This window comes from Dasypus novemcinctus, chromosome 21 (genome assembly GCF_030445035.2).
Source record: "Dasypus novemcinctus isolate mDasNov1 chromosome 21, mDasNov1.1.hap2, whole genome shotgun sequence".
Lineage (NCBI taxonomy): Eukaryota > Metazoa > Chordata > Mammalia > Cingulata > Dasypodidae > Dasypus > Dasypus novemcinctus.
The window spans coordinates 44,989,073-45,002,929 of NC_080693.1; the positions used below are offsets into that span (position 1 = coordinate 44,989,073).

Genomic DNA, 13,857 nt, shown 5'->3' on the forward strand with positions numbered 1-13,857 from the left:
GGGACACACCAATATACACACTCTGTGAGACCCAGGAGGAGAAGAAAGAGAGAAGCAGAGAATATATTCAAATAAATAATGACTGAAAACTTACCAAATTTATCAAAGGACATGAGTATACATATCCAAGATGCTCAATGAACACCATACAAGATAAACCCAAATAAACCCAAAAAACACCATGTTATAATCAAGCTGTTGAATGTCAAAGATAAACAGACAATTCTGAAAGTCACAAGAGAGAAGCAATGTGTCCTATACAAGGGACCTCAGTAAGATTAAGTGCCAATTTCTCATCAGAAATCATGGAGGCAAGAAGGCAGTGGGAAGGCATGTTTAAAGTACTGTAAGCAAAGACTGCCAACCAAGAATTCTGTATCCAGCAAAACTATCTCTCAAAAATGATAAATAAAATAACAAAAATTAGGAAAAAAATAAAACAAAACAAAACGTGAGGGAGTAAGACTCACACTTCCCAATCTTAAAACTTATTACAAAGACACAGTGCAACGTGCTGGTAGAAACCCTATACTATATGCACAATTGTTCTGTAAACCCTCAACTTCTCTAATAAAACACTTTTTTTTTTTAAATGAGGCAGTGATTAAGATTATACTTTCAGGGATCATTTTTATAGTTCTTCTGGTGCCTCCTAAAGAAGTGAGCTGGTGTGACAGGCAGGCACAGCAAGATGACACAAGATGATGCAATAAGAGACACAAGAAGGAAAACATAATGAGAGACACAACAAAGCAGGGAAAGGAGGTGGCTCAAGCAATTAGGTGCCTCCCTCCCACATTGGAGGTCCTGGGTTCAATTCCCAGTGCCTCCTAAAGACAAAGCACACAGCAAGTGCAAAAAACAAGGGCGTGGAGAGAAATAAATTAATAAAATCTAAAAAAAAATATATGGCAGTGATTGAGACATTCTCAGATAAATAAAAGCTGAGGAACTTCATCATCACTACACTGGCCCTACAAGAAAGCTCTGCATGTTCAAAGGAAAGGACTCTAGACAATTGACTGAAGCCATATCAAGAAATAAAGATCTTCTGGTAAAGATAATGATGTGGCCAAATATAAATGCCAGTACTATTATATTTTTTATTTGTAACTCTGTTTACTTCCTATAGGATCTAAAATACAAATGCACAAAAGATAATGATAAATCAGTGTTTTTGGTCTCAATGTATAAACATATAATTTGTGACAAGAAGGGGTATAGGAACATAGTTTATGTACGATATTGAAGTTAAATTGGTATCAAAGTACACAAGATTATGACAGGGTTAAGATGTTAAATTTAAACCTCGGGGTAAGTATAAAGAAAATATCAGAGACTAGCAAATTCATAGAGACAGAAAGTAGGATACAGGAGGTAGAGTAGGGAGAGTAGAGTAGAGTACAGGTGGGGGTGGGGTAGGGGCAATGGGGAGTTAAAGAAAAATTAGTATAGGATTTCTGTTAGGGATGAAAGGAAAGTTCTAGTAATGGATGTTGGTGATTAATCCCACTGAATGCTATGCTTGGGAGGGGTTCGGATGGAAAGATTTATTTTATATATATGTTTCCATAATGAAGGAAGGAAAGGAGAGAGGGAGGGAGGGAGGGAAATTAAAGAGATAATGATAATTAAATGCAATACTTGATACTGGATGGGATTTAGGAATGGAGGTGAAAAGGCCCAAAAGAACATTATTGGACATAAGGAAAAAAAAGTATATGTAGACTGCAAGCTTTATATCAATGCTCAATTTCTTGAACTTGATAACTGCACTTAAAGTGGTTACATAAGTGAATATCCTTGTTCTTAGGAAATGTACATGGAAGTATTGTATATTTAAGGAGTATGATGTATGAAACCTGCTCTCAAATGTTCAGAAAATAGAAAGCTCAATGATAGAAAGATACAGCAAAGGTGGCAAAATATTATAATTGGTGGATCTGGGTATCTGGGGGATTAGGGATTTGTTGGAGTTCTCTGTATGGGGTTTGCATTATTTTTACAACTGTCCTGTAAATTTGAAATTATTTCACAATAGAAAGATTTTTTAAAAGGATATATACACATATATTATAACAAACACATTTTTAAAATGTTCTAGAAGAATACATATAAAATTTTACAGTTATATAGTTTCCTTGAAGTGTTAAGAGGCCGGAAGGAGCTGGGAAAAGAGCTTCCCTTTTCATGTGATGAATTTGTAATTTTGTTATCTTCTAACCATGTACATGTATTTCTTTCCTTTTTCAATTGTCATTTGGGACTAAGCAGTAGAAAAATTGGCCATTTATTTTCATTAATTCTATGTATCAAAAAATACAATGTTGTGATGTATTGGTAAAGGGGTGTTCTACGGGAAGTCTACACATGCGCATGATTGTTTTGTGAGTTTACAACACCTATAATAAAAATGTTTTTTAAAAAACACTATGTGACTTTGAAATAAAAATATTTCTTTCCCAGTTTGCTATTATAGTTCTTAAGAAGTAAAAAACACACACACACAGGACATATATATGTATATATATTTGTATTTTCACATACGAACTACCCAGAAGAAGAATCTATGTTTTCAAAGCATACATCATCACATGCTCAAATGTACTTAGAAACTGCTAGAAACAGAGTAAAACACAAAAGGTTCATAACCTATAAAAGAATGTCAACAAATCAAAGGAAAAGGTATGATTAGCTGAGTACTACTAGATACCCTAAAGCTTTTTATTCAGCCCTCAGGCTCACTTAACTTACTTTATTTAGTTCACTTTCTACGTAATTTTCACTTACTTTGTCTGTTATTTTCACTTACTTTGTCTAATCTCTACCCCTCTTTTAACCTTCCCGTGCTGTGTCATAATGCTCTTTTGTTTTGTTCCTAGTGTAATCAAAATAACAACATACTAGGAATGAGATAACTTAGGTTCTGGGCCCTCCTTTCTTGTTAATTAGTTATCTGGCATAGGGCAAACTTCAAAATCCATTTTTCTCACGTAACTAAGCCTTTTAAGATTCCTTCTGTCTCAATGACTATACAGTCTCTATGATTTCTTCCAGCCCTAAAATTTTATGATTCTAGGATCCAGAAATGGATAGAAATGAGCCAAGTATCTTTCATAAATAACTTTAACTGCAATGAGTTTAACAATATGATACTCACCATTTCTTCATTCCAAACATCTTCCCAGTTGCTTCCTCACTATTGTTAAAGCGTATCTTTGTACAAAATGATCACTAGGATGCCTTCAGTCTTTAATTACAAACTGTGAAGTCTCATTTTAATAAAAAATAGCTATTCTTCTATATCTAATCTACATTTGTCATTTATGGCTCACAGATTATTTTTTCTTAATTGAAACAAAAATTAATTTTTAACAAATAAGTGCATTACTTTTCAAGTACAGGGTACTTTAGCAGAGGAAACAGTGAACAAAAACACATGTGCCTTCAGATCAAGCCAAAAAATCGGAAAGTTTACACTTTAAGGGCACTCAGAATGACACCGCTGTGCAGACTGATAGCAAAACCAGAAAAGCTCATTTTAGCCATGTAACACAACCGTGAAGGGAGTCTCAATTCAAAGCGTTATCACATTTAAAGCTCTTCTCACTCAAACTGTCAGTTATCTAGTAACATTTCACTTTGGAAGTTCAGCCATAGTAAACACAGACACCTATGATGACTTTGTAATTGGCCCTCATTACAATACCAAATTACCCTGAGGGCTTGGGAACAAGAAGAAGAATTTTCCTGTAGACCCATGATGCAAGCATCCTAAGGCAGCACATAGGTCAAGGCAAACAACCACAAGAAGTTATCTTCAATGATTTACATCGCTAATATTGAAAAATAAAACCCTTGGTCACTGAAACTGAAGGCCAGTGAAAAATTCTGAACATCCAAGTCTATTTTATTTTTACATGGTCTACACTTAGGAGAGTAAAGACCAATAGAAAACATAATCAACTCTGCAAGATTTTAGAATATTATATAAAATAAGACTATTTGTGCTTAATAAACAATTATCAATGGTATAATTGCTTTTACTAATGGAATGACAAATACATAATAAATTACATAATTTTCCCAATAATAAATTTTTAAAAAGATATAGACAGTGCCAGCATGTCTTCTTACATAGACTCTACAGGCAAAAACAAATTTCAAGAATTTGAGGAATTTAGCAGACAAGTTACCCACTTGTGAAAAAAAAGTACACTAAGCATAAAATTTCTGGGTATAAAGAACATTTTTCTATTTTATTATTATTTTTTAATATTTTGATTTTTTAATGTTTTTATCTCTTCTTGAAGAGAATTTTTAAAATATATTCCTCAGTAAGCATCAAAGAACTTATAAGGAAATAAACATGACTATATAATTTCAACAATAGTTTGGATTTGGTAATTTTGTATTCTGTTCCTGGCTCCAAATAAGTCACTTAAGTTTTCCACTGGAGCCCCTTAATAACTTAAACTTCATATTCTCATAATGTTTGAACATCTATTAAAGTGTCTTTTGAATATTCCTAATTTAAGCTTGAATAAATTCTCATCCAATAAAAGAAAGCATTGAAAAAGAAAGGTTTAATACAAAATACTTCATCTAAATTATATGGTAATGATGTAACAAACCAATACGAAATTCTAGGGACTGCAGCTTATAGTCTTTTGTGTAGAACTAACTCTAACAGATAGAATACTAGTAAAAGACAGAACTCTCAAAAAATATTAAAATATCATTGTTCATTTCATAAACTACCAATTTGTGGTTCACTAATGATTTCTGCCTTGAACCTTTAATTTTAGAGTAAATTAGTTATCATCCAGAATATGTATTACCAAACTAACACTGCCAAAATTGTTTTTAAAAATCACTTAGGTTTTTAGTAAGAAAGACTTCTCTATTTCTACCTGACTGAAACCACATAATTCTAGATTTCCTCTGCAAATTTCAAAACCTCCAATGATATCTCTTTAACATTAATTAATTCCATACATTTTTTTGAAAGAGAAGTTTGCACTAATCAGAATTGAGACAATAATCATTTCTTTCTCATTCAAGTAAAAAACATCTCAAAATTTGCTCAAAGAGCCTAAATAATCTTCATTTGAAGATTTTTAGTATATAAAATATATTGATTAGATCTAATTAGACTAACTCATTTAAACACTTATCTACTCATATAACATCTTCCATTTGACTATTTTCTGGTACAGGGATTTAAAAGAAGAAAAGAAATCTGTCTACAATGAAAATGTCAAAGGATTAAATATATCCAAGATTTAGGGCCAAAACGCATAATTTCAAACTTGAATAAAGAATTTTCTGAAAATTTATTTTTCAAAAAATATCAATATTTGTAGTTATTCTATTTTCCATAAGTTAATTATCACTGGAAATACACATATAAAATAAATATTGTGTATTTTGAATCTTTTAAGCCTTGTTTTTCTTTAAAACAAAATAACTTTACTCACATTTTTTCCATCCAACAATTCCATGCACTTTTCCTTTCTGTTGAAGTTACCAACTACTTCAGGATGGACACAAGTATGATCCCTGCTGGAAAGAATAGTCATTGGGACCCCTGAGTATGCTGTTCTCCGGAGCTCTCTGGTAATCTGAGCAATCTGCTTGTGTGTGCGTGTTCCAAAATATATTTTGGGTATCTTGGATTTCCCCCCATGATCCTTCTTAATGGTATTTGAAGAATCTTGACTATTTCCTTGTTTAGCACAACAGCAGCACCTAGAACAGTGGCCAGGGGGCTGGGACAAAGAGAAGATAATATCTGGATTACCATAAAAAAATGTTATCAAATCTCTCCTAGAATCAAGACCTCTAAGTAATGAATCATACATGCCAAATGAAGAGAAATTTCAAAATATTACAAGTATCTAAAATATGCCTATAAAAAAAACTATGATTTTCATTTCTAATTGGTTCTTTTTCACTCTTTTAGAAGTAATAAATGATGTTTCTATGTTTGCATTGCTTTCTAACATACCACTTTAATTCACAATACCTAATTTCAGTTTTAAGGACATTTTAAGTCTCCCTTTCATAAATTATAGAAATGATAAAAAAAGGACAATTCTAATTTTTCATAGGATTGATGTGAATTTGTTGATATTATAGTTTAGCACTGATAGTGTTATTTTATCCACAGCATTCAAATATCCTATAATTTACCAATTTAAAAAATTTAAATATAGTTTTACAAAAAAAGAAATTTCAAGTAAACACTAACATATCACCAAAAAAACGAATAAAAAGAAAATTCTTCTCTAGCAAAGGTAAGAGAAGTAAACTATTAATATTTAATAATGAAGGCAGATTGCTTGTGTAGAACAAGTATATCTGAAATTCAATTACCTGTCATGGAATGCAAACCCATCAGTAAAATTATTATTGGGGATAGCTTTTCCTAGACAATTTTATCCATAATTCAGTTCCGTAATTGAAATAATTATATAAACACCTTCTAAAACATGATATGGTAATGTAATTAAAAAAAAATATATTTAAAAAAAATTAAAAAATAAAAAAATAAATAAAATAAAAAAATAAATGAAACATGATATGGAACATCAGAAATACAGTTTAAAATTTACCTTGATTTTTCTCTTCCACTTCTAAATTATTTTTTACAAGTTCAATACTATATCTTAGAACCCATAGGTCCTTAATAATAACTCCCTTCTAAGCCTCAATTCCTATACCAAATTAGACAGAATGAATCCTTACTTAAAAGAAATACTGCAAAATGATTAGTTTATAGAAATGGTCACTAACAGGCAAAGAAAACTAAATATAGCACAGTAGCTTAAACATTTTTGTACTAGGGAGTTTTAGTTTAGTACAGCAAATACTCTACTTGACTGAAGAGTTTTGTTAAAATTGTAATCAGTAAGATTATACTTCATAAACAAATGCTAAGTCATAGCATGTTACACCACAATACTGGGGGATCAAGCTGTCTTTTAGCCTCAACTTAGTAGAAAAGCGAGTTCAAATTACTCTCAGTCCCGCTGAACCTTGTCTGCCATTAAATATTACAATACATGATAGAATGGATGTAAATGTGGCCCTTCTGGAGCTGTCACTCACTGGGATAAAAGGCTCACTGATGTGCCAAATAAACAGTCAGTCAAAGCAGATAAAGTTACAGCCATGCTGGAATTGTTACATTCCCCTCTCAGGTTGCCAGTAACAGCAGATTTCATTATGGAGTGCTGCCACATTAAATAGCCAGTTCCAAATATCCTGCCTTCTATATTGAATAATTACTTATTCACTGAAAGGATAAAAAGAAGAGTTATGAATGGGGCTCTTGTCAACAGTAGGGTAGGAAACAGCTGACATGTGGTATATGTTTCATATGTTGCAATATCTAAAACTTTGTCACATAAAATGGAACACAAATTATATCATATTTCTGACTAAATTTATTTTTGACCTTTGAAATGAGCACATTAATTAACATATTAAAAGAATTAACATAACTAGGTAGAAGAATTACTTTACTTTTTTATACCTTCAATCTTTTCACTTAATTATACTTTTTATCTTCCTCATGATAGTTAAATTCATCCTGAATATTAGAATGCTAGAGTCCAAGAGTTAATATATATATGGAAATATCATATCTGAGCAAAAAGATAATCCCATTAAGTGGTCTTTTCTGAAGGTTTGGAAAACCTATTTTTTGATGTAACTTTCAACATCAATTATACCTAATTATTTTACCACATACTTTTTAATTCCACTACTTTTCCTGAACAAAAAATTCAAACAATACAGAAATACACAAAATAAGTCAATCCCCAACCATAAATAAATGTATGACTTGAAGAACTTCATACATATTAAAAACATATCTTTCATATAATTTCTTCAAATCAAAAAGGATGTTATTAGGCAGTTTTATAACCAACTACATTGTATTTAAATTTTAATTTTTAAAGGGGTAAATTTGGCACTAATAATTGAAGGATCTGCTTATCTTAAAATGTTATGCTACTAGCTGCACTAACAAAAGCAAAAGATTAAGAATTAGTTTCAGAAAACTTTCCCACTAAAGTGGCTTTATATAGGTATGTTAGATTTTATTTTTCATTTCATAATTCAGAAAATTATAAACCATGGAATATTTTAAATTGAACATGTTTTTGTTTGGGGTGCTCCGAAATAATTATACCATATACGAATACAAGGTAAACTTTTTAAGAAGGTGGTTTTCAGTGGTTGGTATAGGAAAGTAGAATTGAAGATGGAAATTAAGAAAGTGATTCTTTTTCCTTTGCATTACCAAAAAGAAATTATTTCTTTGGGACTTATCTTCTACTGAAGTTTCCATTTAAAGGGTAGGTTACAATCATATTTTAAAATGGAATAAACTGAATGTGGCAGGTAGAACACAGTCTCAATTTTTTTTTCATTTAAGAGAACTATTTATACCAACATCAGCAACTTCCAGTGCTGCAGAAAAACTAGAGAAATGATCCTTATGAAGTAAAGACAGGAGGTCATACTATCCCTAATCCAATTAAGAGGCTATCACTTTATGGCCCTCTCTCTGAAACCCTTTGATGTAAGGGTCTTAAAACAATTAACTGAATAAAATTAAATAATTTTATACCTCTCATTATTTCTCCTGATCAATAGTACTGTTAACAAATGATCAAGTTTATCTTTCATAGGGATGTTTTTCTTTTGTGTTTCCTCTTTAAATTTGCAGAGATTATGTTAGGAGACTGGATAATAAATTGAGAAGTATTCCCTCTTAGCCAATATATATCAGAAGGTCAAGAGAGATAAAACACATAGGCTCCCCAAAACCTGTAATCTCAGAGCTGCAAATGGCTACATTGAGTAGCGAAATCAAACACTTCAAGAGATGGTTTCTTCTCCCACAGCTAATCAAAAAACAGCAAAACACATCTTTTAAAGAAAAACACAAGAGATACAGGAGAGACGGCTATATTACTTCCATATTTAGGAGTCAATCACTGAAAAACACATTTCAAATCTACAATAGCCATACTCTTCTTAAAAAGTCAGCAACCAAGAATTTTTAGAAAAATTTCCTTATGTTTAATAATTTCTACTATTTAGGGATACTAAATTTTTTGAAAGAATGAGGAAGGATAAGAAGATTTGATCTTTTTTTTTCAGCTTCTTCATACTTTTCTTTTGATCTTGAAAGAAAGGCCAACTGCTCAGTCCTACTCATTACTCTTTTTATAAGCTATACGCAGAAGTTAAAATAGATTTACTGCAATGTCAACTTCTAAAGTTTCATAACTTTCTCTAACCTTTCCTCACCACACACACACAAAATCACTATGCCTAAATACACTTAAAATAGAAAATGATTATTATACATATTTTTTAGAATTGGAAAGATTATAAAGGAATAGTTAAAAACTAATTTCAGGGAAGTGGCTGTGGCTCAATCAGTTGGGCTCGCGTCTACCATATGGGAGGCCCTGGGTTCATATCCTGAGGTCTCCTTGTGAAGGCAGGCTCGCCCGCATGCCAAGGAGAGCTGACTCAGTAAGATATGACGCAACAAAAAGGGAGACAGGTAAAAACATAGAAGAGCATGCAGCGAATAGACAGAGAGCAGACAACAAGCAAGCCACAAGTGGGGGGGAATAAATAAAAATAAATACAGACACATTGAAGAACGCACAGCGAATGGACACAGAGAGCAGACAGCAAGCAAGCCATGGTGGAGGAGGGGGGTGGCGGATAAAATAAAATAAAATTTTAAAATGTTAAAAAACAAAACAAAAACTAATTTCTTTGCCAGGGAAGAAGTTATTTTACTAATCAGTAAATTAAGGGTACTTTTAGAAGAAGGATATGAATTGAATTCTAAAAGCAGGCATAAAAGGGTATTTTAATATGACAAAAAGGTATATAAAGATGTAGAGGAAAAAGACTGAAAATAGAGACCTAATTTCATCCCTTACATGGGGAGCAGATATAGCTCAGTGATTTACATGAAATAAGGGAAAACTAGGATAATGAAATGGTAACTTGCACTTTCCTTTAACTTTCCATATTTATATGTATTGTCTTTTCAAATACAACAAATGGCAAATTCCTTGATTACAGAAATTTGCCTTACATTTCTTTATATAAGTTATTCATTGAACATGGTGCTTTTCACATAACTGTAAGTTAATGTTTTGAAATTGATAGATTGTGACTAATGACCCTAAACCAACTACTGTACCCATTCGATAGATGCTTAAATGATACCCTAATATACATATTAAAAAGTTATTTCAAAAAACAAAAGTGTAAAAGAAAAGGTATACTATGGGCTAGAGTTAACAGCAATACTGTAATATTCTTGCATCCATGCCAAAGGTGTACTGTGCTAATAATATTGAAAAAAGACATCAAATGTACACTATAGACCATAGTTAATGGTAATAGTCCGATGATATTATCTCATAATCTGTAACAAATGTTCCACAACAAATAGTGTGCTGGTGGAGGAGGGCTGTATGGGAATTCCACACATGTATAAGACTGTTTTTTAAGTTCACCTCTCTGATAAAAATACATTTTTAAAAAGGTATACAACAATTTGTTATTTTTCCAGGCCAAAAAAAATCATTTTGTTATACTAATATTTGAGTCATGTTAGCTGTGACCAACAAACACATAGTCTGATAAATACATTAATAACTACCACTTCTTAAGGCTGTCCTTGTGCTTAGCACTTTGCATGTACTATCTCATTTCATTCATTCATTCCAGTCACTCATTCTTTCAAGAAACATTAGAATCCGGTGTATATCAAGGGAAGTAGAAGTCAATGACAAAGTCTCTCCTTATCTAACTGACGAAGAGTGACTTTTTAATTGTTCTACAAAGTGTAGTTTTTGGAGTTTATCAGTACCAGTTTCTTCCTTGAATTAAAGAATTTAATAACAATATTTTAAGTATATTATTTTCAGAATGCAATTACAAAATATACTTAAGGGTAAACTATATATAAACTTTATTTCATAAAAATTATTTTTACTTACTATTAGTTAACCTTTAAATCAAATATTTTCCAACAAGATTCATGTTATGTCCCACTAGGGAAAGTAAAACAAACTCTCAATTAAGAAATCTTTCATCTAACAAACCAAGTTAGATGAAAAACGTTGATAGTCAAAAGAACTTAATTTTATAATGGTTATAAACTCATTTGTACTTTAATGTTAATTACCTAATATTAGCATTTAAATAAATATGGTCTCTGTTGCTATACAGGAAAACACCTTGATGATCTTATAGTGGGAAAGGAGTTCTTAAACAATATACCAATAGTTCCAAAAGACCAAAAACATAATCTCATTAAAATTAAAACTTTTATTTAAAAAACACTCCCAGATTACACCAAATACCATTGATTGTACTTTTTGGATGGGTTTATGCTTTATTAATATGTATCAATAAAATTGAAAATAAATAATTTTTAAGAAGATAGTTATTGAGGGGGAAAAAAGACACTCCTAGATCAAAAAAAAAAAAAAAGGAAAAAAGAAATAGCTGGGAAAAGATGTGTACAATGTATATAATCAACTAAGGATCAGCAATTATAACAATTAAAGAACAGTACATCAATTTTTAAAAGACAAACTCAAAAGATGGCTAAAACAGACAAATCAAAGAAGGGAAAAACTGAAGAGATATTTGACCTCATTAGTAATTAATGATTAGGAAAATCAAGGAGGAAATTAGGTAAATGCAAATTAATATAATAATTAGACTCCATTTATAAGTAGCAGGTTGGGTGTTGGAGATGATATGCAAAAACTCTCATTCACTATTGATCCAAGTGAAAATTGGTATATTCACTTTGGAGAGAAAATAGGTAGTCTAGTAAAATCAAAGATACCGATACCCTTTGACCCAGCATGCCATGACTAGGTACACATGCTAACACTTGCACGTTAAGACAGATGCAAAAAGAATATTCATTGCAGCATTTTTTAATGAAGAAAATAAGCTAGGTATCTCAACAGAAAAGTGGATAAATTGTGGAGGTTTTTTTCTTTTCAATCAATGGAATATTACACATACAATGAAGAAATATGAACCAGAATTTCATGTATCAACAGAGAAAAAATTAAAAAAAATATATATATATATATATAAATCAATGTGGGAAGGCTGAGTATGGCTGAAAATTTTATTCTCATAAGAATCCAAACAAACTGAGGACAGGAATAAAAATATATGAAAACTTTAGAGATAGGAATTTTCACTGTGATATATAATCCTTGAAGCTAAGATTACAGCTAACAATCTACCTGAAAAATGCTAGTAGTACTGCAAAATAAACAACACAGCAAACACTCTGTTCTGGTTTCTCTTAAACTGCTTAATGTCCAAACATAAAACAAAATAGCTCTCATTTTATTCTCTCCCACCCAAAATTTTCAACCTATTAGGAAAGAAGTTCCTAAATTAGGGGCCATGAACTGCTACAAAGGGTCTGAGATTTCTAGAGAGTCCATAACTTTCATCAGGTGCTCAAAGAATAAGAGTGACTGATTTGGATCAGGACTGTACTCCAAAATATGTCGAATTTTACAATGGAAATCAAATGGAAAACAGCTTTTTTCCCCCATCTAACTTGATAAAGTTAGATGAAAAAAGGTGATAGTCCAAAGAACCTAATTTTATAAAGGTTCCTCCATGATTATAAACTCATTTCTACTTTAATGTTAATTACCTAATATTAGCATAAGGCTAAAATACTTAAGATAGTTCATTAATGTTTATTTCTAACTACGAAAATTTTGCAGATTTTAAAAAGTAAAATCTAAAATAATTTCTCAAATTTCTAGAAAACACACAATAAATTTGTGAAGAAGTTGGAATTTATAACCTTAAATCTTTGAACTCAAAACTTTGAGTCATTTTCCTCTACCAATTAACTAGGGGAAAAAAGATAAAATATTGCTTGCTTTTTAATTTCTAAATGCGCAAATAAAGAATAGTAAAAAGAAAATGAAGCATATAATTTTATTATGATCTTTGAGGCATAAAAAAAGGGGTTATTTATTGTTAATCTATATCAACTATTTGCTATTGCTCAAGCCTATCAGATATGGAACGTCTGTTGTACACATTCTCACATAAGCACACTCCAGTAAGACAGCAAGAATGACAAAACTATAGTTTTTCAAATATTCTTTTAAAAAAATTTAAACAGTAGTACTCTACTGCCACAGTTTCATTATTAAACTGCACAAAGCAGCTGTTTATACACTCACAGCAACCAGCAGGTGAACCTGATTCAATATTTATCACAGGCTTTCACAGATCACTGCTAACCAAGCAAACGTTTTAATTAAGCTGGAACTTGCTTCAAAGAGCTCATTCAAGATGTCAATCAGCAGGTAAGGGATCAGATACAGTGTCAGGTGAGAGTGTGTAATACAAATCCACAACTTTCTTCATCCCATCGCTGTAAATTAGCCTGCTGTAAAGTTCAGACTCTGATTGTAACAGACTGCCAGTCTCCTGGAATGTGTAACTGAAGTCACTCAAATTCTATTGTGAAGGTTGTAAGCAATATGTTAAACTGCAATGGGCTAGCACATTAAGACAGATCCCTTTCACGGTTGTTTTTTGATACCATAAGTGTTTGTTACCCTACTCTCCACTTACTGTTTACTTTCTTGCCTAGTGTAAATGGGGGATTCCTTAACACAGTTGCCCCAGTTTTTGAAAAGTTTATGTTTCAGTAGAATTTAATCAAAAAAGATCCAAAGTAGTATAATTTTCATCTAAATTTGTACTAGAACAATTTCATTCCGTAAGAATTCTCAG

At 31.5% G+C, this 13,857-nt stretch overlaps 1 protein-coding gene across 1 annotated transcript in view; it reads right to left on the bottom strand.

Moving 5' to 3' along the window:
- Window positions 1-13,857, bottom strand: part of BRIP1 (BRCA1 interacting DNA helicase 1) — a 289,439-nt gene that overhangs the window by 198,633 nt on the left and 76,949 nt on the right. The window contains exon 7 of the mRNA XM_012525899.4: window positions 5,481-5,771. Within this exon, the coding sequence (XP_012381353.2) occupies window positions 5,481-5,771 (291 nt within the window). The remainder of the gene's footprint in view (window positions 1-5,480; window positions 5,772-13,857) is intronic.